At 42.6% G+C, this 21,580-nt stretch overlaps 2 protein-coding genes across 5 annotated transcripts in view; one reads left to right on the forward strand and one right to left on the reverse strand.

Moving 5' to 3' along the window:
* The window catches only part of MYH15 (myosin heavy chain 15), a 64,311-nt gene extending 48,327 nt beyond the window's left edge, over positions 1–15,984 (forward strand). The window contains exons 35-43 of the mRNA XM_074972788.1: positions 1,784–1,899; positions 5,765–5,957; positions 6,920–7,123; positions 8,363–8,488; positions 10,691–10,861; positions 11,506–11,610; positions 12,379–12,474; positions 13,144–13,281; positions 15,839–15,984. Of these exons, the coding sequence (XP_074828889.1) occupies positions 1,784–1,899; positions 5,765–5,957; positions 6,920–7,123; positions 8,363–8,488; positions 10,691–10,861; positions 11,506–11,610; positions 12,379–12,474; positions 13,144–13,281; positions 15,839–15,856 (1,167 nt within the window). The 3' untranslated portion in view covers positions 15,857–15,984. The remainder of the gene's footprint in view (positions 1–1,783; positions 1,900–5,764; positions 5,958–6,919; positions 7,124–8,362; positions 8,489–10,690; positions 10,862–11,505; positions 11,611–12,378; positions 12,475–13,143; positions 13,282–15,838) is intronic.
* Positions 14,578–21,580, reverse strand: part of HHLA2 (HHLA2 member of B7 family) — a 35,956-nt gene continuing 28,953 nt past the window's right edge. For all 4 annotated transcript variants that reach the window (XM_074972826.1, XM_074972807.1, XM_074972817.1 and 1 more), the window contains one exon: positions 14,578–21,529. In XM_074972826.1, coding sequence (XP_074828927.1) covers positions 21,488–21,529 — 42 coding nt within the window. In that variant the 3' untranslated portion in view covers positions 14,578–21,487. The remainder of the gene's footprint in view (positions 21,530–21,580) is intronic.

Genomic DNA, 21,580 nt, shown 5'->3' on the forward strand with positions numbered 1-21,580 from the left:
GGTTATTCATTTAAAAGGTCAGCTTGTAGATTTCTTGAGGTTTTGGTACACTGCGGGGCTAGGTTGGTGCGTCAGTGTCTCTTGGCTAGTATAGCATGTGGCGGGGGATTTTTCATTAAAGTCAAGTGCTGAATTTTTTGTGTCAATATTTTTTTTGCCCTCCTCTTAACAATGTTTGCAAAAATGAAATTAATCAAATAACTGTAAAATGTTAATACACTAAATATGTGTAACTTTTTTTGGTCTGTTACAGGATGTTTTATTCTTGGCAGGGATTTCATGGCCATGTAGACAGGTGTTAAAATCAGAGCGGAGAAAATAGCATCCTTTTCCAGAGCTCTGGGGTGCTGAGAGTGATTATATGTGCAGTGTACATATTTATCTCATGAGAGAGAATACATCTGTTCTTGGGGTTATAATGACACACCTGACTTTCATGAATTATGTGGAATACATCCCAGAATTCTAAGTCTGCGAGCAGATCAGGCTAATGAGTGCAAGGAAAGTTTGTGTTATATCCCCAAAATGATGATGTATCTTATTTAAAAATCAGTTGTGGAGTGCAATATTTTTTAATAAGGTTTTTTCTTGTGAATCTCGGCTGCTGGCTGTTGCTTTAATGTGCAGTACTTTTGTGTGCTGTTACCACTGGTGGTTTATTAGTGTGGCGTGTTTGTTAAAATGAATATAGATGGTGCATGGTGACCAGAAATAAGGGATAATTTGTTTATCTGTGTCTTTTGTATGTCATTATTCTATTGATGAAATCTCTTGAGACAAATGTAGATCAATGAGTGACTGCTCTCTTCACAAGTACCCAATCCTTACCCAGCTAATCTGCCTGTTTAAATCAGAGGAAGTTTTGGCTCAGTCAAGAATGAGTCTGAACTCCCACTGACTTCAATGGGAGTTCTGCTTAAGTAAGACTTGCAAGTCTGGGGCCTTAGTATTTAACCATAGGCTATTACGTAAAGTCTCTTGATCGCAATTTATGGGGGGGAAACAAAAACAAAAGTCATGGGATTTAATAGGAGGTTACCAGATAGTTTCCTTACAGGTTTTAATGGAAAAGGGGAAGATCTTGATAGCTACATATTTTGTCATGAAAACCTGATACTTTTCATCCTTCCCTTCCTTTTGGTGTCAGGGTAGAGATTCACTTACACAGATCCCACTGCCATCAATGGGAGCCATGCATGCTTCTAGAACAAGATTTGGCAAGGAATATAGTATTGATGATCATGTGAATGAGGATAGTTAATTTCAGCAAACACATGTACCTATTGATGTAAGGCTGATGGGGAGGTGGGGGGGAAAGACAGATTTAGAGAGGTTTTGCAAACAATCCTGTGGCTGAGTTCTGCTCCCACTGAAGTCTTTGGGAGTTTTGCCACTCACTTCAGTGGGAGCAGGATGGAGCCCTTTTACCATTACTGTGTAAATCTTATCTGTATACAGTTTTTGTATTGGTACAAAAACTGAGTAGACAAGGCCTAAGACATCAGTTCTCAAACTGTCTGACCACGTGTAGTCTGAAGAGGTGACTGCTCATGTTTCCAGCTGCCAAATTGCATTAAAAGATAGGTAAACACATTAGGAAAGCCAGGTTACTTTTCTCAAGAAGCAACTGTAGCTGCCACAGGTAGATGGTGATGGGTGAGGAGACAGTCAGGAATGAGGAGGTGGTGTCCAGGGTCAATCTCAATGTTGCGATTCATACTTTGAAAAAGTCTAAGGATCTCTGGCCTAAGAGACTTGTTCAGTTGTGTGCCTTTTATTTCAGGGAGCCCTGGAGCATGAAGAAAGCAAAAGCCTTCGTTTTCAACTTGAAATTTCTCAGATTAAAGCAGAGTTTGAAAGAAAACTGGCAGAAAAGGAGGAGGAAATGGAAAACATTAGGTACTATACAGTGAGAAAATGGTTTGTAATTGGTGAAACTCAGAAGTTCTGACGTTTCTTCAAGGCTTCTGCCAGCTTTTCTGATCATCCTGGAAATCTGGCTGGAATAAAGTTTCTTGCAAGCTTTCGGTATTTTCATCTCTGGCCAAAAAAGGAAGCACAGAGATGTGCAAAGCTAAAAACAAAACCAACAGTTGAACAGTTGTTCTGTTAAATGGGTCATGTGTGGGTCAGAGTTGGGTGCAGTCCACTTTTTCTAACCAGTTTGGCCATCCCTAAAAATACTTACAATTTCTTCCGTTTACCTAAAAGGGAGGGGTGTTCCATAGTGGGATTAATCCTGGCTGCAGTATCATGACTCAGAATGCAGTAAGGGAGCATATGAAAACCAGGTAGATTAGCCAAACAAAGAAGACACCTTCTCCTGCTAGATATAAGGGCATGCCTGGTGATAGGCCAAAGGCTTATCTTCACTAGCAACTTAACACAAGGTAAAGCTCCGTGACACCTGCCCACAGACACAAACCCATCATTTGTGTGTGTAGTGGTGGTAATAACACAACTCAGCGGGGGTATAAGGCAGACCTTGAGAGCCACTAAGTCAAAGACTCTGTAGTGTGGAAACAGACTAGTGACGCAACAACTCTCCGCCCAAGAACTGCCCCACAGGAGGCAGCTGCTTATGGTGCCACACCTGAGAAGATGCTACAACAATACTGAGACTACCGCTGGTTGAAAAATGGAAAAAACCATTTCAAAACTTCTAAATTGTGTCCTCTTCGCAGGATTCAAAATGGAACAATTTGGGGTTTTTTTTAAAAGCTTTTCTGACAGGTTTAAAGTGTTTTCCCTGTTTCTTTTTTGCCACTCAGTGCAACAGAAAGTGTCTGATATCCAGATTTCTTTCCATTTTTTTCCACTTTTTGCTTTCGTTTTTCCTTTTGCCACCCTGCAACTTCCAAAAACTTCTCCACCCTTTTGGGAAATTAGAAATTAGAGTTAGTTTCATTTTTCCTGTAATTCTGTACTTTTCCCAAAGTTGAAGAAGTTCTGAAAAGTTAGTGGCGAAAGGGGGAAAAAATTCATCTAGAAATCATTCTTTCTGTCATATTCGGGAGCAAAGAGGAATGAAGGAAGAAACCAGGGGGCGGAGGGGAAGAGTTGAAAATTCAGCATTTGATTAAAAACCAAAAAACTGTGAGAAAGTATAAGCTTTCCGCAAAAAGTGGTTGATTTTGAAAACCGGTCATTTTTTGTTGAAAAAATTTTGTTCAGTTCTAACTAAGATCCCTGTGGACATGTTCACCAATAGGCCTACACTGAATTACTGTTCTGCCTGTGGAGTGTCTGCCATCGCAGCCTCCCCTCCCCATGGGGTTCTACTCCATTGTAAGCAGCAGGCCCTTAAAGTTGCAAAACGCACCCTGGAAAGCTTTGTGCTGGCTCCCCAGGTACATGCCTGGAAGCAGCACTACAGGGTTCTGAGGAACATTCCTAAAAGTACGGCCCACAAATGAATAGAATCAGGGACCCTGTCTTGGAGGGGAAATAATGACATAAGGATCTGAATGTGGTTGGTGAGCTGGATGGACTACTAGGAAAAAAGGGAGCAGGGAGCAACCGGAGGGCACTAAATCAAGGAACATAGCTAGTAAATGAAAACAGAAATGATGTGGTGTGCAGTAAAAAGAAGCTACTACTAGGCAGGGTGGCCTAGTGGATAGTGCACCACAGTGGGACTCAGAAGATCTGGGGTCTGTATCCAGATCTGCCATCGGACTGCTTCACCTTTGTAAGTCTCAGTCTCCCTATGAGCAAAATGGGGGTAATGACATTGCCCTTTGTGACGTGCTCTGAGATCTACTGAGGAAAAGCGCTATAGAAGAGCTATCATCAGCAATACATATTCAGTGGGCAGGAGAAGCCTGGAAAGCAGTACTAGTGGAAGAAACCTTAGAAGTGTGGGCGTGACTGAGTCAGCAGTGTGATATGGACATTAGAGAGTGATTTTTGGACAGGTCACACAGAGGCATCACACTGCAGAGTAGGCAGGTGACAGTTCCTCTGTCAGTGGTTAAAAGAGATTGAGACAGGAGCCAGAGCTCTAGACAAAGCCGCCAGAGAGGAGCACTGGACGGGGAGTTCTCCCTCTGCTGTTAGCGGAAGGGGGGGGAGGGGAGCTGCACTCATCCCACTCTCCCTTACTGTAGCCTGTGCTTTTTATGTCCCCATGATGCCCACACCTGCAACACTACCTTTAGTTCTGGGCAGCCCGCTGCCAGCAACACGTAGATCCACGTGTCGTGAGTTTATACAAAAAGCACTAAAAATGCTGAATTGACTTTTGAGGGCAGATGAAGAGCTACCAGCAAAGGTGTGCAGTTTGGCTAAGCAGAGACAGAACGGGGAAGATTTATCAAGGGGGACAAGGGATTATCTGAGAATTGAGGGGGATGTAATAGGAAGCAAGGAGATGAAAGCAAGGGTTTTCTTGTTCCTTGGGTTATTTTTTTCCCCTTTGAGTGAGCCCTATTAGGCTGAGGAATTACTCTCCTTTAGAAAAAAGAAAAGGAGTACTTGTGGCACCTCAGAGACTAACAAATTTATTTGAGCATAAGCTTTCGTGAGCTACAGCTCACTTCATCGGATGCATGAAGCTCACGAAAGCTTATGCTCAAATAAATTTGTTAGTCTCTGAAGTGCCACAAGTACTCCTTTTTTTTTTTTTTTTTGCAAATACAGACTAACACGGCTGCTACTTTGAAACCTCTCCTTTAGAAGTAAATTGGGCAAAATTCTAGAAAATGTGCTATAGGGAACAGTCCTGCAATGTCTCCGAGGTCTCTGACAGGTGCTTTCCATCCCTGATATGTCTGAATAATGGTTTGGTGTTTTGATTATGTGAGACTTGGAACAATTCCCAGACATGCTGGGCTGTTCCTGAGAACTCTGGGGTTGTTGTGAGTGATATGAATCTCAGCACTTATTTTGTATAACAAAGGACAGGAAACAGACCAATTATGGGTCAATAATAGTCACTGCCAGAAGCCCTTTAAAAAGTTCAGCAAATATCAGACACTTACAATTCCTTGAATCATTTCCTGGTAGAGAGAGGGGATAATGAAGAACCTGCCAAAACCTCAAAGTATATGGCTCAGAATCAGGAATTCCTGAGTTCTAATGACTCACTGTATTGCAAGGGACAAACTACATACCTCTCAGTGTCTGTTTCCCCATATATGAAATAGGAATACTTGCCTAACTCTCAGAGGTGTGAGTATTGATTGATGGTTAATGCCTGTACAAAATGGTACAAAATTCATCTAGAGCTTCAGATGTAAAGCACTGAAGTAGTGCCAAGAATTAAGTATTGTTTGTTGCATTCAAACCCAGAAGAAAGAATTTGTGACCCTCCCCAGTGTAATAGCCTCAAAGGTGCTATTTGGACATTTAGGGAGGAAGAAGAGGGGAATGATGTGGCTTGCTATGTGGCACATAATAGTCTAGCCTCCTCTGGGCTGTAATACTTTGGTCTAATTTTGGATGTTGGGTTTAGTGTGTGGGTGCTGATTGGTATAGGTGGCCTGTGATATAGAGGAGGACAGACTAGAGGATCTGGTGGTCTCTTCTGGCCTTAAACTCTGACTATGATCAGGAGCTTTTTGAGGGGAGCAGACCGATCTAGTGATCACAATGGGTCATTATGTACTACTGCTGTATATACTCATCCATATATGATTTCATTCCTGAAAATGCAACTCTTTCAGGAATTAAAATGTTACTGGAGGTAATTAAAACTTCTGGGGAGGGAGGGGAAAGATTTCCTTACCCATATAATGTCTTCTGAATATTACTCCAAAATTAGGAGAAACCAGCAGCGTACCATAGACTCGCTGCAGTCCACCCTTGATTCTGAAGCCAAGAGCAGAAATGAGGCCATCCGGCTGAAGAAGAAGATGGAAGGGGACCTCAACGAGATGGAAATCCAGCTCAGCCATGCTAACAGGCATGCCTCAGAGGCAACAAAGACTACACGTATCCTGCAGGCACAAATAAAGGTACCCCATAGAGCTGCTACTCAGAACTACCTAACCACGAGCAAGGGCTGGGTTTTATTAATATGTAGCAATTCAAACAGAAAACACACACACACACAGAGCAAGTGCTTTTATAGCAATTATTATTAGTACAAACTGAGACTCTGTTCCAAAAGACTAGGTGCAGTTAGCGTGCCATGCAGTGCATGGCCAGTCCTGGGTGTGTGTCTGCTACAAAGTACTTCTTAGCCTATAACATCTTCAAAGAGCTTGATAAAAATTTAATCAGATTCTTCCCTAGGGTCACAGGGCCCTGATGAGTAGACAGCCCTTTGTGAGGGGGAAAAGCAGCAGTACAAGGGACTTCCTGTCCCCAGGTGATAGGTCCTTGAAAGGAGGAGCCATTTGACAGGGAGTCAGAATGGCCAGATTATCTGTGTAGCTTCATTTAACTTAATTCTCCAGCAGCCTCTGCCAAAGTTTCCTATTAAACTGATGTCAGGGCTTAAAGTCAGATTTCCTGGAGACTCCTTAATCCCTCACCTGCACTCCCCAGAGGATGAATCCACAAAATACCCCCACTTGAAACCACCACTGACGTGGAAGATTCAGTTCATGCCCCCAACCCAGCAGGCCGGGGTGAATTAAACGTGCTATTTCTCACAACATGGAGGGAGGAAGTCTTTGCAGTACTTTTCTAAGCAGGAGCTAAAACAGCTTCGAGACCTCCTGGATAAGACTCCATTCCGCATTGTTCAGACAGATTTTCAGAGGCTTTGGCATTGAACAGCAAAGACTTGAGCTCAAGTAGGGTAACCAGATAGCAAGTGTGAAAAATCAGGACGGGGGTGGGGCGTAACAGAAGCCTATATAAGAAAAAGCCCCGAATATTGGGACTGGCCCTATAAAATTGGGACATCTGGTCACCCTAAGCTCAAGTCCTGTCACGCTAGTGTGTGAGAATGCTGCTGTTTCTGCTCCAGGACCTGCAAGTGCAGATGGATGATTCAGCACACCTGAATGAAGACCTGAAGGAGCAGCTGGCGGTCACTGACAGGCGGAACAATCTTCTCCAATCAGAGCTTGATGAGCTGAGGGCCGTGCTAGACCAGACTGAACGTGGGCGTAAGCTGGCGGAGCAAGAGCTACTGGAAGCCACCGAACGTGTGAACCTTCTCCACACCCAGGTTGGATTTCAAGGGGTGGGAGGGGAGCGGTTTCCTAAGCGCTGTGTACATTAGTCTCAACAAGCAGCAGTAGTGGCTATTGGAGAAACCTAAAGATTGCACATGCCCAGAAGGATATGAATGCCATAACCACCGACCGTCATTTGTCAGAGAAGTTTCATTCATTCCACTAAAGAAAATGAGTCAGTCAGTCTCTCTCTCTCTCTCTCCATATTATACTTCATTCCCATCATGATAGCAGTGCAGAAGTGATCTAGCCTGCTATAATAAACACTTCCTAGAAAGGGTAAAGACGGAAGTCAGATGATAATTGGGTCTTTACCTTCTTCACAGGGTGTCATAGAATTTCAGACTATCTTACTACTAGTGTTTACACGCCGCAATGTTAAAACCCAGTCGGGTTTGTGGATTGTACGGACGCTATTTTGATGGGGGGGGGGGGCAGGGGAAGTGGTATGTGTGACCTTTTTATGCAAGCTGCTTAGAGAAGCCTTCAGTAAAACGTGCAAAGTCCATTCATTATGTATAGCTACATTGAGCAAGACAGTACATTTTAACTGGCAGCAAGTGGCTCCATACCACATCAAAGGTCTTCATCAATATAGGGCCATCAAATGGTAGGCTGATGAGGGCTGGGATGGGGAGAGCAGATAAAATAAGTGATTTGCCCTTGTTGCTTGCTACCTCCTTAAGTGGAGACTGAATTCTTAGCAGGTTCTAGGAGGCTGTGTCTTCACAGACTAGGACGTCCACTCCAAACCCCTATGAGCCCATCTCTAAATAATTAAATACCAGCAGGCTATGAAAGCTTGTCATGCATTAGCAAAACTTGTGCTGCTAACACATTATGTGCTACCTCCTGAACTGCAGCCACAATATTGGATTTCCACTTTAATCACCTTTTAGAATAACTGAATATGGGACCTTCATTGACCAGAGCTGAAAACACTGCACCAGTCCCCTACTTCAGTGTTTGGCTGAATTTTTTTTGTTTAGTTCCATTTTGTTTGTTAAATATGGATATTCAGAGCTCTGGGAACTTCTTTAAAAAACATAAAATACACACAATCTAAAGATGGTCTAAAAAATAAAGTCAGGCCCGTACCATGTTAATAGATACTGTATCCTGTGAAGTCTAGGGAGCTGCAAAAATAGACATGTGGTCATAGATAAATTGTTGAAGTCCTACAACAAACCTATGTCCCTAATAATCTTTCCCCTCCTTTCTCCTTCAAAAAGAACACAAGCCTTATCAATCAGAAGAAGAAGCTGGAGACTGACATCTCTCAGATGCAGAATGAAGTAGAGGAGGCTATACAGGAGTGCAGGAATGCTGAAGAAAAAGCCAAGAAAGCTGTCACCGATGTAAGTAGATTGGCTGCTTGTTCCCTTTTTGCAGGTGTAGCACCATATTCTGACAACACTTCGTGCCCCCTGAATTTCCATTTCTGTGGCTATGGGGCAGGGGGGAGGGGGTACGGTTTATTCAGTGGGCTCCAGAGCTGGCTGAAAGGGGTTAATGCTGCCCTGGTGCAGAAAAGGTTGGAGGGAGGAAAAGAGAAACATTTTCTCCTCAGTCAATTTCTCTTCTCCAAGAAGGGGCACATCTGCTGATCCTGAAACTCTGGGTTGGATCATGTCACCTCCAAATAGAACTTTGCATCTGGACAAGCTGAGACAGTTGGGAGCCCACCCTCCAAGTTCCACCTGGCAGCTGCGTAGATCACAAGAAAGGGTCTGATTGGAGGGGGGACACTCCAGATTCCCAAAAGAGTAATTTTAAAGTCAGATGCCGGCCAGAGATGTGGGATCCACATGACACTACTCTCAGCACAAGACTATGGTCAAGAGAAGAGAGATCGAAGACCTCTCTTGGAGAGCAAAGGAGTCAAGCTAGTGTTGTTTCAGCTCCAGCAGAACTGGAGAAATCAATGTTGCCAGAAGGGTTATATCAGCAAACAATGTGAAATTCAGGGACCCAGGTTTCACAGTGTTGAATCCCCATGCGTTGTACACCCAGAATTCCTGGAGGAAGTTCCTCCTCTATTTTTTTCCCAACTGTTCTTCAGCTGGGCTATCTCCTTAAGAGGTGGGAGATGTCACCAGTTCAACTCCAGCCCAGTAATTATCTTCTGATGGCTGTTCAGTGACCTATCCAAAATATGTAGCTGGACCTTGGTGTTATCATATCTGTCTGTTCAGAAATAGACTCATTGCACCGCTGTTAGCAATGTCAGTAGAAAGACCCGACACAATAGGGCATGGCCTCTGAACTCTTCGTCCCTAGATGTGGTGCCTCACAGTCACTGCCGGCACAGACTGGGGAAGCTTCCCTAACACTGCCCAGACTCTACCTATTCGATGGATAAATAGAGAATTGGTCTTTCAGGCCTGTTAGCCCAGCAACTTTCACAAGCATTGCATCTAGACCATTTTTAGTACAGCCTGTATAAAATGTGTGTAACAAATGGCACAGTTTTACTCAACAGGAAAGCCACATACAGGTATTGAAGTAGGAAGCTAGATCTTAAATCACAGAATTAGAAGAGAGAAATGAAAAAGACCTATTAGGTCTGTCAAGGTTCCTTCCACTCTGAACTCTAGGGTACAGATGTGGGGACCTGCATGAAAGGCTCCCTAAGCTTATTCTTACCAGCTTAGGTTAAAAACTTCCTCAAGGTACAAACTTTGCCTTGTCCTTGAACCCTATGCTGCCACCACCAAGCGTGTTAAACAAAGAACAGGGAAAGAGTCCACTTTGAGACGTCTTCCCCCCAAAATATCCCCCCAAGCCCTACACCCCCTTTCCTGGGGAAGGCTTGATAACAATCCTCACCAATTTGCATCGGTGAACACAGACCCAAACCCTTGGATCTTAAGGACAATGAAAAAGCAATCAGGATCTTAGAAGAATTTTAATTAAAGAAAAAGTAAAAATCACCTCTGTAAAATCAGGATGGTAAATACCTTACAGGGTAATCAGATTCAAAACATAAAGAATCCCTCTAGGCAAAACCTTAAGTTACAAAAAGACACAAAAACAGGAATATACATCCCATTTAGCACAGCTATTTTACCAGCCATTAAACAAAAGAAAATCTAACACATTTCTAGCTAGATTGCTTACTAACTTAACAGAAGTTCTGAAGAGCATTCCTGACCTGGTCCCAGCAAAAGCATCACACAGACAGACCCTTTGTCCCCCCCGACACGCCCCCACCCCAGCTTTGAAAGTATCTTGTCTCCTCACTGGTCATTTTGGTCAGGTGCCAGCGAGGTTATCTTAGCTTCTTAACCCTTTACAGGTGAAAGGGTTTTGCCTCTGGCCAGGAGGGATTTTATAGTTCTGTATACAGAGAGGTGGCTACCCTTCCCTTTATATTTATGACAAGGTCACATTGTCTGTCCATCAAATCTGCTTGTGAAGGACAACTCTCTACAGAGTACTCTCTGGTACTTTGTTCAGTCTAGTGTAAATGATACAAGCAGTGGGGCTTCCCTCACTTCTCTTACGAGCCTCTTCCACAGTCCATCAGACCTCACTGTGATGTTTTATCTGTATTTTAGGCAGCAATGATGGCTGAGGAGCTTAAAAAGGAGCAAGATACTAGTGCCCACTTGGAGAGAATGAAAAAGAACATGGAACAGACTATTAAAGATCTACAGAAAAGACTGGATGAAGCAGAGCAAATAGCACTGAAAGGTGGCAAGAAGCAGATCCAAAAGCTGGAGTCCAGGGTAGGTTTTCTGTCCTGTTTATAGGCCTGCTGAAGAAGAAGATGGAAGACGCCTGCTTCCAGATACTTCATAAAACTCAGACAATATGGTTGCTCTGGACACAGTCACTTCTGACCTTGGCTTAGGGACCATCTATAAAGTAGAAAGAACTCTTTAGAGATTATATTAAGCGTAAACTCTTTTAAGAGTTACACCTAGGCCAGGTGTGAGGTCCACATGGACCCATCTTTCCCCTTTATCACCTGACTTGGTTGGCATAGCAATGTGGGTGTTGTAGCCAATACCAAGTAAATGATGAAGTCCATGCTTAAAATAAGGCATAAAGTCTGAAAATGGCAAAAGCCTCTATGCTTCCAGCTTAGCTTGTGACCTCTTTGGAGTATTTGTATGTTTGTACAGTTTCTAGTATGTTGGGATTACAGTCCTGATTGGAACCGCTAGTGCAATATAAACATTATGTAATAAAAATGCGTAATAAACTGGGTAGAAAACCAACATCTACATGGAAATTTTGGTCTACTGCTGAAGCACATACTTGGAGATATGTGACAAAGGGTCCTGCAAAGATGAACGTCACTTAAACTGTAAATTAAACTATTTGATGTTTAAACATGTGGAATTACATAGTGTTTCTTCTCTTGCAGGTACGTGAGCTGGAAAATGATCTAGAGAATGAACTCCGTCGCAATACAGAAGCCCAGAAAGGAGTCCGCAAATATGAGAGACGCATAAAGGAGCTGACTTATCAGGTACTGTAGCAAAAACCCCAGTCCTTCTAAGTATTATACTAAACTGTGGGTCCCTGGAGGAAATGTTTTCTTTCAAATACAGTGTTGAGCTGCATCCTTCTCCCAGTGGAAATGAGCACTGCCAAAAGCTTTGTCTATGCTAGTGAATTTTAGAAAAACACTTTCCAATGATACCCTCAATTAACCTAAATAATTGTTAATCTAGTGTAGTTGGAGCTTTGGCATTTTTAACATGGTGCTATTTAAACCTGCCAAGGAGCATCCGTAGGTATCATTTTTCTTGATGCATGAGAAGGAGACTCCAGCTCTCTCACTCAGGTGTTGACCCTACTAACCAGAATAAAATAGATTAAATTTACTTTTGTCACTGGAATAAAAAGATAAGCTTCCGCACGCACAGGGAGAAGATATGCACTGGGGTACCATTTTTACTCTATAGAGTAGAAATGCCCTTCATCATCTCTGCATTATCCGTTAGGGAGTCTGTATCACTATGCTTGAAACTTTCTAAATATATTTCCTGAGAGTTCTTTCCACTGCTCAGTGTTGCTTTTACCGTTGAAACAAATACATACCCTTGGTCAGTCCACTAGAATATTTTTCTTATCTCTATACATAGTGATACTAGTTGAACTGTTTTGCTGCAAAGTCCTAAATTTCCAATGTGATAGAAATAATTGCCTCACAAAACTTACTCAGTTTGTGACATACTCATACCTTCTGCCTATACATACCATTAAAGCATTTTTTCCTGTTTGCTTGATGTAGGCAGAGGAAGATAAGAAGAATCTGACCAGGATGCAGGAGCTGATCGATAAGCTGCAATTAAAAGTGAAAAGCTATAAGCATCAAGCTGAGGAAGCTGTAAGTGACAGGAACAGTTGTGACATGGAATTTTTTTTTTTAAATTTAATCAAGTCATGCCCTCACTGACAATTGCATCCTTGGTCATTTGAGCCCACATCCTCAGAGACATTTAGGCACCTCCCATTGAAACCAATGAGATCTAGGTACCTAAATACCTTTGAGGATCTAGGTCTCAGGGCCTTCATATACTAAAAATCATTTAGCAGTTTAATTAAATATATTCAGCTTAGCTGAAGATCTATGTAGTACTGATTTACACTGTACACTCCCTACCCGTTCCATCTTAAGCAGCTTGCACTTGGTGTTGTGTATGGATATAGTTTTCAGGAGCTGTCTTTCTGTGTATCCTGGGCAAGGGGTTTGGATCAACCAGAGTGAAACTTTTCATGACATTCTGTTAACCCGCTAAGTCGGTGATTACTGAAAAATGACTATAACGTAGTTCCACGTTAGAAGGGTTTTTTCCCCATCCTGAAAGTTTCCCTTAAAATGGGGAGTACTGGTGGAACCAGCAAAGCATTTGACTAAATGTTTGCATTGCAAAGTTTGGTTAAGCCCCACGGATATTTGCCGCTTAGTCTCACACACTTGAACCTTGCCTGGTACTGAAGATCACCGTTTTCAAACCTACAAGGGAAAAATTTGTCTAATCCTTTGTCTTACCAGGAAGCACAATCCAATCAGTATCTTGCAAAGTACAGGAAGCAGCAACATGAGCTGGATGATGCTGAAGAACGGGCTGAAATAGCTGAATCTCAAGTTAATAAACTGAGGACCAAGACAAGAGATATTGGGATAAAAAAGGTATGGTGTTATTCTGCAGAATAAGTGAGTCTCTGCACACTGACACATGTGCACACATACACGCAGAGGAAGGAGAACTGATCAGCACAGCTCTACATCGGTACTATACGAGATAGGAAAATTATTCCATATAATAAATCTGAACCAGATTGAAATGTGAGTTTTCATTGCAGCCTTCTATTTTTTTACATTACAGAAAAACTTTGGGAGAGTGACCTGAACCTTATAACCTGCCAAAGAAACATGTCCTTAATATATCCCAATACAAACTTTGTTACTTGAGCAGCTGTAATCCGAAGAGGGTTTTTGCCAATACATAATCAAATATTATTCTTTGATAGTGGGTATTCAAAAGCATCGTCTCTTGCAATGTAACATGGATTTCTACTTGTCCTATAGGGCCTCTTCCACAACACAGTGCAGCCTGAGGATTATGGCACTGGCAGATTTTTTGGTTACACACAATTTCACCTTCATCTTGAAACTGCGCTTTCAGTGCAGGGTGATAGCTTTTGCAGTTTGGGGTGTTAGTGATTGGCTGTATAGGCACTCTAAGTCATTCATATTTTATTAATATTTGTATGTGGGTTTGCATTTGGAGTAAAGGGAACTTACCACCAAGCTGTTGAATAAAGGTTCCAAATTTCTTACCTTTGGGGATGTGGTGTGACCTGCAGTTGAAAGAGTGAGAGAGCCTTTGATTGCCCAAATGGTAACAGGTGCAAGTATGCTCCTCATCTACATATGAGGCATTGAACAAGGAGTTGGAATGATCTTTGTCCACTTGACTTAGAGGCATAATCTAAACTCCGAGGCTCAAGATTTTAGAAATGCATGTGTCGGGTGACCAACCCCAGCCATGATGGCACAAAGAAAACCTCTCTCTCTCTCTCTCCCCAGAACTTAAAAAGGAGACTTTATCCAATCACCCTCTCCTTTCTGTTATGATATCCATTGTGTGGCAAGATTTTTCCAATTTCCTTTGCCTGCCCACACCAGAATAAATCATATGGGGCTAGGTCCTCCAGTGGTGTAAATTGATACACCTTTCTCGATGATGAAGCCACACTGCCTTATGCCAGCTAAGGATCTGGCCTTCTATACCTTTAGGCCCTGTGCTGGTGCTGAAACTATGGGTGAAAATGTGGCTCCCTCAATGTTGTGTAGCTTTTTTTAAAAAATTGAACTTTGGGGTTTTTTTATTCCCTTGCTAGTTTCTGAAAGTGCATTTTTCTGGTGAATGTCCAAGTTCTTCCAGTCCCATGAATTCATGTTACACACAAAGCCAAGCTGTTGCATAGATTTATTAAATTCCATCTTGTATTTCATTTAATCTTACAAATTATTATAATTTACACTTTTACACCTAACTTCTTTTAATACAACTCAAATACATTTTAATTTAATTATTAATAGCAGCATCCATTGTTTGCATTCATCAGCCACTGACAGACAAGTACCTTGTTCCTGCCTTAAGCAGCTCAGTCTAAAATAGAGGTTTGGGAGAATGGGGTACACAGTTTTCCTTGTGAGCTAATTCACTGTAAGGCACATGGCAAATGTGGATCTTCAAGCGGAACTTAAATGCTGAGAGGGTAAAGGCCTTACAGATAAGCTCAGAAAGTCTGTGCCATGCAGCGAGGCAATGTGGAAAAAGGCATGGTGGTGCTCATATGAGAAGTTGACAGATGGGTGGCTGAGGGTGGGAAAACCAGCAGAAGAGAGGCAGTGGATGCTTCCACTTGCACATGCTTCTCTCCCTGAGGAGAGGATGAGAGAAACATGTGACAGCCAGTAGTCACTTGCTTACTGAACTACTGATTGTAGCATCTGAGCACCTGTGATGAATGCCATGCAACATAAGAACCTTCGTAGAACAGCAGGGCACCGTGCAACAAGACAAGCTCAGATAAGTAGGACAGGGCAGCGTTATGTGGAACACTGAAGCTGCTAAGCTTGAGTTATATGCAGTAGCAGTAGAGGGATTCTAAGAGGGGAGTGACATGGTTGAAATGACTGGTGCCCCTACCTGCACTAAAGTTCCCTAGTGCACTTTGACCTACTCCCATTTCACAGCAGGAAAGATCAAAAAGCACTAGGGACCTTTCAGTGCACAGCAGCAGGGTCCACACAAACACTTAGTGCCCAGGAAGGTAGTGATGGATACATATACAGCCCGGCTTGCTGCAAACTAAGTGTTCATATAGACAAGCCCTTAGCGAGAACAGTTTCAATAGAATGGGCTATATTACCACAGAACTGTGGTGTACCTCCTAACAGTGTTGCATGAAACTCATAAGCTGTTAATACCATACACACAGTATCAGGACAAGAAACTGAGCCGTATTCTCAGCTGGTGAAAATCAGTAATAGCACCACTGACTTCAAGAAAGCGAAGCCAGTTTATGTTTATGCCAGTGAGAATTTGTTAATACAATAGGTAAAAGGGAATAGAAGCTTTTGTCTGATACTTAAGAATGAAAACATTTACATCATTTCTTAAAGAGCAAATTCTCAATTGAATTATACTGTCTTTCTCACAAAAATCACATTTCAGGTTCATGAAGAGGAGTAAATACACTGTGCGCTGAGTAACTGAAGACCGAACAGTGTTGGATGCTTCATATTAATTGATGAGCTACACAGTTGAAAGCAGAAGTAGAATAGGCACCTTAAGAAATTAAAATGAAACGAAAACGCAAACCAGATTTTGCAGTGTTTTTCTTTCCCTTACACTTGTTGAGGCCTGGTCCCAGAGCTCAAAAAACCTGCTTGAATCCTGCTGACTGCCCTACTCATTATCTTGGAACAAAGCCTAATTGTCAGTAATGCAACTACACACACACACACACAGAGTCATTCACATTTCTGAAGTTAACATTCTTCATACAGAGAGTTTTAAAGTGACCAAGACTACCCATGTGCAGGGGGCAGCCTTCCACATTTATGGCCCTAAGCCACTTACTCACATCAGCCGCAGTCCCATACTAGTTTCACGTCGGAGCAGAGACTGACAAACTCCTAACCCTCCCTCCCCTGCTCTCCTCTTCGAAAGCTGAGCTACAGCTCACCATCTTGACTTCCCATGTCTGGAATATAGGCCACTAGAGGCTTGGCTCACCATAGCTGTGATGGGAGACCACCACCATGAACTGACTGCGGACAGAAGGTAATTGAGCTAGGGAAGCATCCACGGGTATACAGAGGTGGTGGGATCTTGGGAAGAGGTGAGGAAGAAACTGCATGGGAACCCATATGGGGTGATTCACCCATGGCTCCAAAACTAAGATTGGCCTGCATTTTTTAAAACAGTCTACAGTGATAGCAGACAGAAAAAAGGCAACGTGACTCCTCAGCTGGGCTTGTTTTAAGAAGAATGAGAGAGGGGTTTTGGTGTCATCTGTGCATTGAAAATTAGCTGGCAGACAGAAAAATCTAAAATTAAAAAATTGGGTTTTAATTCCTCAGTTAGGGTAATATACCAATTTTATTCGTGGCTTTTTTTAAGGTTTCGACTTTAAACCCAATTCTAGGTTTCCATTAATGTTTTCCTCTACCAGGTTATAATTTACTTTGGCTTCCCATATTCACTCTGGCAGCCCTGCATGTCAGAAAACTTTCCTCTGTGTGTGCTGATGCATATGGGGCAATCCTCAGAGTGTGTTTTTCATTTAAATATTAACAGGGTTCAAAAAGCCTTTCAGGAAAGTGGTATGTTGGGTTAAACCTGGTTCTGATGTTACACTATTATATACGTGCCAGGCACGGAACCTCTGACTTTTTCATGACAAGATATTACTAGCAGTATTATGTACAAATGAGTTCCTACTACGGTAGATTCCCAAGAAATTAAATAAACTGAAACAAGCCTAGCCTCCAACACCAGAAAGTGTACCTTATCAAACGTGCAAAAGTCATGATTTCCAGCCTCTCCTAGCTCTGGATTTGTGCAGAATTACAATAATATACAAGGTCCCCCACATCAGTTACAAAATGCTAATGTGTTAAAAAAAAATGGCACCAGCACCATGTTGCCTTTACCAGCACCAACAACTGACTTAAAAATGTGGGCTCTCTTAATTTCAAGACAATAGTTTCCCATTTCTGTGTCACAGGCATCACAAACAGAATGGTGACAAGGACCCCACCTGTACACCCTTGAAAAACATCAAAAGTATTATTAATTCAGTATACAGGTAAGGATTTTCAGTGACTGAGGAGATGCCTATACTCCTTTTCAGGAAGACTAGGTCAGATAATTTGTCTCTCTATCACCTGTTTGGGCTTTTTTAAGCCAGTAATAGGTAAGGTGTAAATGTCTGGCTGTATTTAGTAGGTCTTCAGAAAATTAATGGTCATTCTTCTCATACCTAAACTGTACAATTGTAGATGTCTTCAAAGTGGTCAGTCCTAGTACATTTAATTAGCACTAATTAACATCTATTTTTAAGACAGATTTACCACAAGGGGCTTAGTTAATGTCAGTATTTACAAATATACAATGAACCATGACACTGAGCCTTCTCTTGCTGTTTTCCTGCACGGACAAACATTTTTCCTGAGAACTGCGCCAGTTTTTGAGTACACCTACTACAGTCACATTTTCTGCATGCCAGAGTGAGTCTGTATGAAAACACTCACAAGATACTCCTCTCTTTTCAACCATCTTTTTATGTTTTGTTCTGTTGCTAATAGTTCAGTGCAGCTAAAGTGCTTCCTTGTTTTTGTTTCCTGGTGCAACTGTACACATCGTACCTAAAAGCGAATGCAAAGAATTCGCCTTGGTTCTGAGTTTCTATTTGCTTGAAACCTCAGACAACTATTCTGCCTCTCCTGAGCAAGTTTGCTTTACACAGTCTTCCAAGAGACTCTTTCCTTGATTATTTACATCCTGAAAGTCAAAACAAATACAACGTTTACCACACTTCGTGATACATAAAATTAGTCAACTGGCACCACATGGGAACAACAACAAAAATGCCCATATAGGTCTCATTGAAGAAGCAAGCATTCTCCACTGTTATTAGCCAAGTGCAGTAAAATCATAGATGACAAGGATGGAGCAGCACTCCGGGGTCTTCTCGTCCACCCACCTCCCCATTAAATGAGGGAACAATTAAATGTCCCTTGGTTTAGAGAGAGCTGAAACAATACAAGCCACCTCCCAAGGCATTAGACTTCATGGGAAGGCCTGAGAAAGAAGTAACTCAGGCAGAACAAGAGGGGTTCCCCTGGGACTTATTACAAAAATCAGGGGATTGAGTGATGGAGCTGCCAGTGTGTCTGTGTGTGTCAGAAGCAGATTGGCCCAGCAAGTGAATGAAGCAGTGAATGTGGCCCTGGGAGGAAGCTAAGAAAGAGACCTTCTTTGGGGCACAGGCCTGGCAGGGTTATATTGATGACAGTGTTCAAATTGTAAATGATCAGTGTAAAAGTGGGAGCGTGGGGGATAGGGCTGAGTGGTTCCCTTGTCCTGTTTACAGGCTAAGGGGCTCTTTAGCAATGCATGGCAACCTTCCCACAGGCAGTCTGGAAAGCATCACCTTAAAGCAAGGTCAGGTCTACACTGCAGAATTACTTTGGTAGAACTACGTTAGCGACATAGTGCCATTGTAGACAGCATTATGTCAGCGAGAGGGCTTCTCTCACCAACATAGCTACTGCCTCTCGGGAAAGTGGATTAACTACACCAGCAGAAGAACTCTCTTCACTAAAGCACTACAGCGGTGCAGCTGCACCATTTTAAGTGCAGACCTGCCCTCGGCAAGCAGCCTGTTTTCTCTTTCTCTGGCTACATCTACAGTACAAGTTAGGGGTGTGATTCCCCTGCTCACATATACATCCTTGCTGTAGCTTAAAGAGAGCTAGTGCAACTATAAATAGCAGTGTAGCTGGGGTAGATTGGACAGCAGCACAGCTGAGCATGTACCCTTCAATTTCAGGAGTGTTTCTACACCGCCCAGCTGTGCTTCCACAGCCACACTGCTATTGATACTAGGGTTGGTTTGCAGTTTATGTGCTATCATTCTGAATTCTAAGCAGTGTGGTCCAACATCCTGTTTCCCTGAATATAGTAGGAGCAAACAGCAGCAGACAGTTTTCTTGCTCAGAAATCCAAGCCTGATTTCTGTTATGTGCACAGCCTACACACAGAGAAGTAGCTAAAACACACAGATACTGTTGCTGAAAGGTTGTAGCATAACAGTGTTTTGTAGAACCCTGAACGACAACACAAAAACCCAAACACTGAGAGGAAGGAAAACAGGCTGCTCCCTAAAGCAGGGAGGCCCAACTCTCCCCACCTTGTTTTAAGCTAGCTCTTTTCAAAGTGACTCCAAGCCACTCTCATGCTTTGCTACAGAGCCCCCTTATACTGTAAGGCAGGACAAGAGAATCACCCTCACCCTGCTCTTAAAGCAATAGTTTGCAATTCCAACACAGTCCTCAAAACACCACAGTCCTCCCCTGTAAATTCCTTAATTAATAAACACAACCATAAAAACCAAATTACAAGTTTAACCTTACAGCAGGGTCTGTCATTTTGCTGCAGGCTGTGGCCAGTGGTACCTGTCAGGGAAAGAAAGGGCCATCCAAACTTTGTCCTTGTGCCAGCAGGAGCACTTTTCCTCTCTTGGCCACCATCTTCCAGCACCAATTCCTCCTCCTCCAGCCAACAAAAACCCAAACAATCTCTTCTTGCTTCAGGGGCCACATTCTGTAATCATACTGAGTTTTTATCTGGTAACAGTTAGTCAATGTACCTCTTCATTATCTCGAGTAAATGTGCCATTAGGTCCAATATCTTCTTTACCATGCTTTTCCCCCCACTTCATCCCTCCCCTGTAATTTTGTACCATCATTGCCCTTGGCAGAAAAAACTGGGAAGTTTATGTTGGGGGCTTTTCACTGTTTGTTTCTCCACAGGCTCCTGCACAGGGCATATGGCACATGTCTAACCTTCAGAAACGTAGGCCTTGTCACAACCAGCCTCACGGTTATGCCTCTTCCTGAGCCCACAGCTTTGTATTTTTCAGTTCCCTCACTCTTTCTGGCATGTGATGCATCACACTCCAATCCAATTTAAATCTGTATAGCCAGTTTATGCCCATCAATGGAGGGGCTGGGAGGGGGCATTTCCTTCGCTCACTATTAACTCTAATGGTGAACAGATATCTATCTAGACTACAATGACAGGGCGGCTGCCTAACACTCCTTTCTGCCCCTAATTGTAAAGCTATCAAAGCACATTAGTTTCTCTTGCTCTTAACCCAGGAATTTTTTTTTTTTGCTAACCACCCTCCCACCCCCAGGGATCACAGACATGGCCACTCCTGTATATCACGTCATTTACCTTTACGTTAACATAATACAGGGGATAATATGTCTGTCCTTTCCCACCACATACAGTTCTGTGAAATGGTATAGCTCAGGCATCCTTTCATTCGAAGCTGACAGGCACCTAACTAGGATGGTAGCTCCTACATGTAGACACTGGTGGCTTCCTTTTGGGTCTGGTGCACTGTGGCGTGCCCATTGGCATGTCCCTTCTTCAAACACTTCTTGCTCTGCAGCTTATTAAGGAAATACTGCTCCTGCAGGTGTGGTGTCACTAAACAGCAGAAATAGGGTTCCCTCTGTTCTATTTGGCTCCTGTGAGAGGTCTGAACTGGTGGTGGTGTTTCTTTAATCCACTGCTGAGGCCATTTTTCCAGCCTGGCATGATGAGGCCAATTTATTTTCAAATTTTGGTGCACTTTTTTGTGTGGATTCAAATAGAGCAGTCTTCATCTAGTGGCAGTTCCTTGTGACACACAACATCCAACAACCTCTCTTAATTCAGACTGATCTGAGAGCTCCTTCAGAACATTACCAAAACAATGAGTAGTGGACAGTTTTTTTCAGGGTTGCCAAAAATTCAGAAATACTTTCCCCTTCTATCTGGTTTCTGAAGTGAAACTTATATCCTTTTATTAAAAACACTGAGAGGCTCAAAATGCTTCTTAGAATCTCTTTTATGTCCTTATATTCCAGCTCATCAGGTTCTTGAGGAAAACTTTTAAGCGTCACAAAAGTGGTTTTACACAAACAATGTCAGGAAATAGCATGTGCATAAAAATACTGCTCAAGAATCTGAGCATATGTTGCAAAATCTTCTCCTTCATTACACTGTAAACTGTCCATATGCAGCCATTTAATCTTTGCTCTCTTATAGGCTCCCCCCCGATCTTCTGCACACTTGTCTTCTCCGCTATGTTACAGGATACACAGAGAAATTAGATAAAAACATAAATAATCTTGT

This window comes from Natator depressus, chromosome 1, assembly GCF_965152275.1.
Source record: "Natator depressus isolate rNatDep1 chromosome 1, rNatDep2.hap1, whole genome shotgun sequence".
Classification (NCBI taxonomy): domain Eukaryota; kingdom Metazoa; phylum Chordata; order Testudines; family Cheloniidae; genus Natator; species Natator depressus.